Source organism: Malania oleifera, chromosome 13, assembly GCF_029873635.1.
Source record: "Malania oleifera isolate guangnan ecotype guangnan chromosome 13, ASM2987363v1, whole genome shotgun sequence".
Taxonomy (NCBI): Eukaryota; Viridiplantae; Streptophyta; class Magnoliopsida; order Santalales; family Ximeniaceae; genus Malania; species Malania oleifera.
This window is the reverse complement of record NC_080429.1, coordinates 6,970,926-6,975,294: the sequence shown is the minus strand read 5'-3', so window position 1 is coordinate 6,975,294 and position 4,369 is coordinate 6,970,926. Positions and strand designations below refer to the sequence as shown.

The 4,369-nt window shown below is 36.4% G+C and overlaps 1 protein-coding gene across 1 annotated transcript; it reads left to right on the top strand.

Moving 5' to 3' along the window:
- Positions 1–489: 489 nt before the first annotated feature.
- On the top strand, positions 490–3,679 carry LOC131146247 (receptor-like protein EIX1). Its single transcript, XM_058095718.1, has one exon. It carries the CDS (start codon positions 586–588, stop codon positions 3,604–3,606), a length of 3,021 nt encoding a protein of 1,006 aa, XP_057951701.1. The 5' UTR covers positions 490–585; the 3' UTR covers positions 3,607–3,679.
- Positions 3,680–4,369: the final 690 nt, after the last annotated feature.

Genomic DNA, 4,369 nt, shown 5'->3' with positions numbered 1-4,369 from the left:
TATAAAGAATAGACTAATAATTTAAAACATTAAAAGCATTTTTATAAAATTTATATATAAAAAAAAATAAACAAGGAGCAGCTTAATCTATTCATTTCTCAACCACTCTTAACTCATGAAAAATAATACACTAGTTCATTTAGCTAGACTTGGTCAGTCAATGTTTATTTTCAAAAATAAAATTATTGTATAGAACAATAAACATTTAAGAAAAATATGAGTCTCTTTCTCTAATTAAAGAGCTAATGAAGATTACCACGTACATACGCTAAATTGGTATGCTAAATAACATTTTCCTTTACAAAAACGTTCTACTAGTACTACAGTGTAGTCTTTATGCTAAATTGACCTGGATTGTGACCCTCACAACGCCAAGTCAATGTTGACTTGACTCATAATAACAAATCAATTTCTAAGTAGCTTCCTTCCTAGCATCTGCCGACAAATTAGAATTAAAGAGCTAATGAAGATTACCACGTACATACGCATGATCTATAAATATAAACTGCTCATCTTCTTCAAATTCAAGTGAAAAAAAAAAATGCCCTTTTATTTAGCCTTTGATCTTTGCATGCATCTATAAGAATGGATGCACACCCAACAGCAATTTTGGTGGTTGTTCTGGTGTTGCTTTCTTGGGTCGGGGCAGTGAGTTTCTCTTATGGACATCCAAATGCCATCCATTGTAGGGCAGAGGAAAGAGAAGCCCTTCTCGAGTTCAAAAAAGGTCTCAGGGATCCTTCCAACCGCCTCTCTTCGTGGGTAGGCGAAAATTGTTGCAGGTGGAGAGGAGTTCAGTGTGACAACACTACAAGTCATGTTCTCCATCTTAACCTCTCCAATCCAATCTACTTTAATATTTATGCTTTTTACGATTATCTTCCTTTGGATGCTTTCATGAGGTCCAGGTTGGGTGGGAACATAAGTGGTTCATTGCTGCAGTTGAAGCATCTCCGGCACTTAGACTTAAGTCGCAATGATTTTGGAGGGCTTAAAATTCCTGATTTCTTTGGTTCCCTCACCTCTCTCACATATCTTAACTTGTCTTCGGCAGGATTTGGTGGCTCCATTCCACCTCAGATTGGGAATCTTTCAAGTTTGCAGTATCTTGATCTTGGCAGCAATGTTGTGGATTTTTCTTCTGAAAATAAAAATGATTTATACGTTACGTCAGATGACGTAAGATGGATTTCTCATCTCACTTCAATTGAGTTTCTAGACATGAGCTCTGTGGATCTCAGCCAGGCATCCAGTAATTGGCTACAGGTGATGAGCATGCTCCCTTCCTTATCCACTTTACACTTGTCTAGTTGTTCGCTGGGTAACACTCTTCCACTTTCTCATGTCAATTTTTCTTCTCTTTCCACCCTTGATCTCTCCGATAACCTCTTCGATTCTTCAATATTTGGCTGCCTCTCTGGCCTTCCTTCTCTTCTCTCACTCAGTCTGCGGTTCTCCAATTTCCTACGGGGTTCAATTCCCATCTCTCTACAAAACATGACAACTCTTCAAATGCTTGATCTTTCTTATTGTGAATTCAACTCTACAGTACCAGAATGGTTGTATGGCATGACTAACCTCCGAAGCCTCGATCTTTCATTTAACAAACTTCAAGGTACAATTTCAGGTGCTATTGACAATCTTACATCACTCACAGAACTCCAACTACGTAAAAGTGACCTCGAAGGAAGAATCCCAAGATCCTTGGGAAATCTTTGTAGTTTAAGAGTTTTAGATTTGTCATGGAACCAACTTAATGGAGATATATCTGAATTTTTGGGACATAATTCATGCATCCAGGAGACACTGGAGTCTTTGGATTTAACTGGAAATCACCTATCAGGCCAATTGCCCGATCAATTAGCAGAATTTAAAACTTTGTCCAATCTTGATATTTCTAAGAACTTCATTTCAGGTCCAATTCCTGTGTCTATAGGGAAATTGTCATCGTTAAGGGACTTGGATATTTCTTCCAACTTTTTCAACGGGAGTATTCCAAAAAGTCTTGGGAGTTTCTCAAACTTAGAAAAGCTGGACATCAGTAAAAATTTCTTACAGGGCACCATTTCAGAAGTGCACTTGGCAAATCTGACGAGGCTAAAATATTTTTTTGCTAATCAGTTAAATCAGTTGGCCTTGCAAGTGAATCGCAACTGGATTCCATCATTTCAACTCCTTAAATTTTCAATGAGCTCAAGCCACGTGGGGCCTCAATTTCCTAGATGGCTGGAAACGCAGAAGAATCTCAGGCAGTTAGAACTACGCAATGCATCAATATCAGATGTCATCCCCGCTTGGTTCTCTAGCTTATCTCAGATCTCTTATTTGGATTTATCGCAGAACCAGATCCAAAGCACATTGCCACCCATGTCTTCTACTTTACATTATTTAGATCTTTCCAAAAATTTCTTAAATGGATCCATTACAACCCACCTGTGCAGAAGGAAAGTGAAGGAAACAAACTTGACATATGTAGATCTATCAAGAAATCATTTCTCTGGAGAACTTCCTGATTGCTGGATGAAATTCAAACAGTTAAGGGTCTTGAGATTGGACAACAATAATTTCCAAGGAAATATGCCAAGCTCCATGAGTTCTCTAACATCTCTCAAGTATTTACAGTTGGGCAGAAACAACCTTTCTGGGAAAATACCTACGGTATGGCGAAATTTTAATAATTTAATAGTTTTGGATCTTGAGGAGAATAAATTTTCTGGAAGCATACCATTGTGGATGGGGAAAAGCTTTCCTGGGCTAAGACTCCTTAGCCTCCGTTCAAATATGTTGAGTGGCAGTATTCCGCCCAAGCTCTGTCTTCTCAAATCTCTTCAAATCCTGGACCTTTCGCATAACAACATCTCAAGAACCATTCCAAAATGTTTTGGTGACTTCAACGCAATGGTCAAGAAGCCAAATAATTCATGGGACTTCGAAGTTGATATTTCTAGTGATGTTTGGATGTCCTTCGTAGATAACATACTGCTAGTAATGAAAGATCAGGAGTATGAATATAGTAGTTCAATACTTCCATTGGCGACAATCATGGACCTTTCATGCAACAACTTATACGGAGAGATCCCGACAGAGTTGACCCGTCTCCAAGGTTTGATATCCTTAAAATTGTCTATGAATAAATTTCACGGAATGATCCCTAAGAAGATTGGTAGCATGACACAATTGGAGTCGTTTGATTTATCAATGAACCAACTTTCAGGTGAAATTCCAAAAGGTATATCAAATTTGACATTCTTGCAGAATTTAAACTTGTCATATAACAACTTGTCAGGTAGAATTCCTTTAAGCACCCAAATCCAATCCTTTAGTCCACTCAGTTTCATTGGCAACCATGACCTCTGTGGCCCTCCACTTACAGATAATTGTACCAAAAATGATGATCATGCGGTTCCAATTATACCAAATGGTGGCATGGAGGAGGAGCATGATAGATGGATTGACATGAAGTGGTTTTATATGGGCTTGCCATTTGGATTTGTGGTGGGTTTTTGGATAGTTTTGGGTCCTTTAGCATTTAGAAAGACTTTCAGATTGGCCTATTTTCAGTACTTGGATGACTTGAAATACAAAGTATTCAGATTTTTCCTTTGAGTCAATGTAATTCGTCAGTTCATGTTTCAGTACTTAATAAAACAACACAAGGTCTGATGAGTTGTCTTTATAATTTTGCCGACATTATGTTTTTCTTACAATTTTGCAAACTTCTATTTACAAATTATAAGTCTATGTACAACTAAAAATTTGGCATTACATGTTGGATTTAAGGCAATGATCTTATTGATCTAGTGTTTCCCCCTATATATATAAAATGTCTTTACAAAATGCATGTGTTATAAATTTGTTTATTTTCTCTACCCAAGATGACAAATAAGTATCACTAGTCCTCATTTTCTAAATTAACTTTTTTTCCACTATACCAAGAATTTCTATTTAACAATGCATTATAATTGATGTGGCATGCCATATTAAAGAGTGAAAAAAAAAATGTCATTGTTGAAAAATTTTGGCACCAAACATTTTCTTATTTTTATATATTGAATACAATGATATGATTTTGCAAGTATTAGACCCTCTGATTTCAAAACAAGACATTGGAACCTGGGATATAGCTAGAGTTTTATATTTTTCTTTTTGAAAATTTGTGATTTTCTAGGAATGTTAATGAATTGTGCAAATAATAGTCTTTTTAAGGATGTTTTCATCATGTCCATTTTTTGAATTTCTATCATTCTTGAATTATGATATTAATACTATGAGAAAAGGTGGGCAAACTTGCAGCCATCACTCCCATTAGAACAGCAAAGGATTAGATTCTCTATTCACTGCAAGCAGCTCAATGCAAATTTCCATCTTT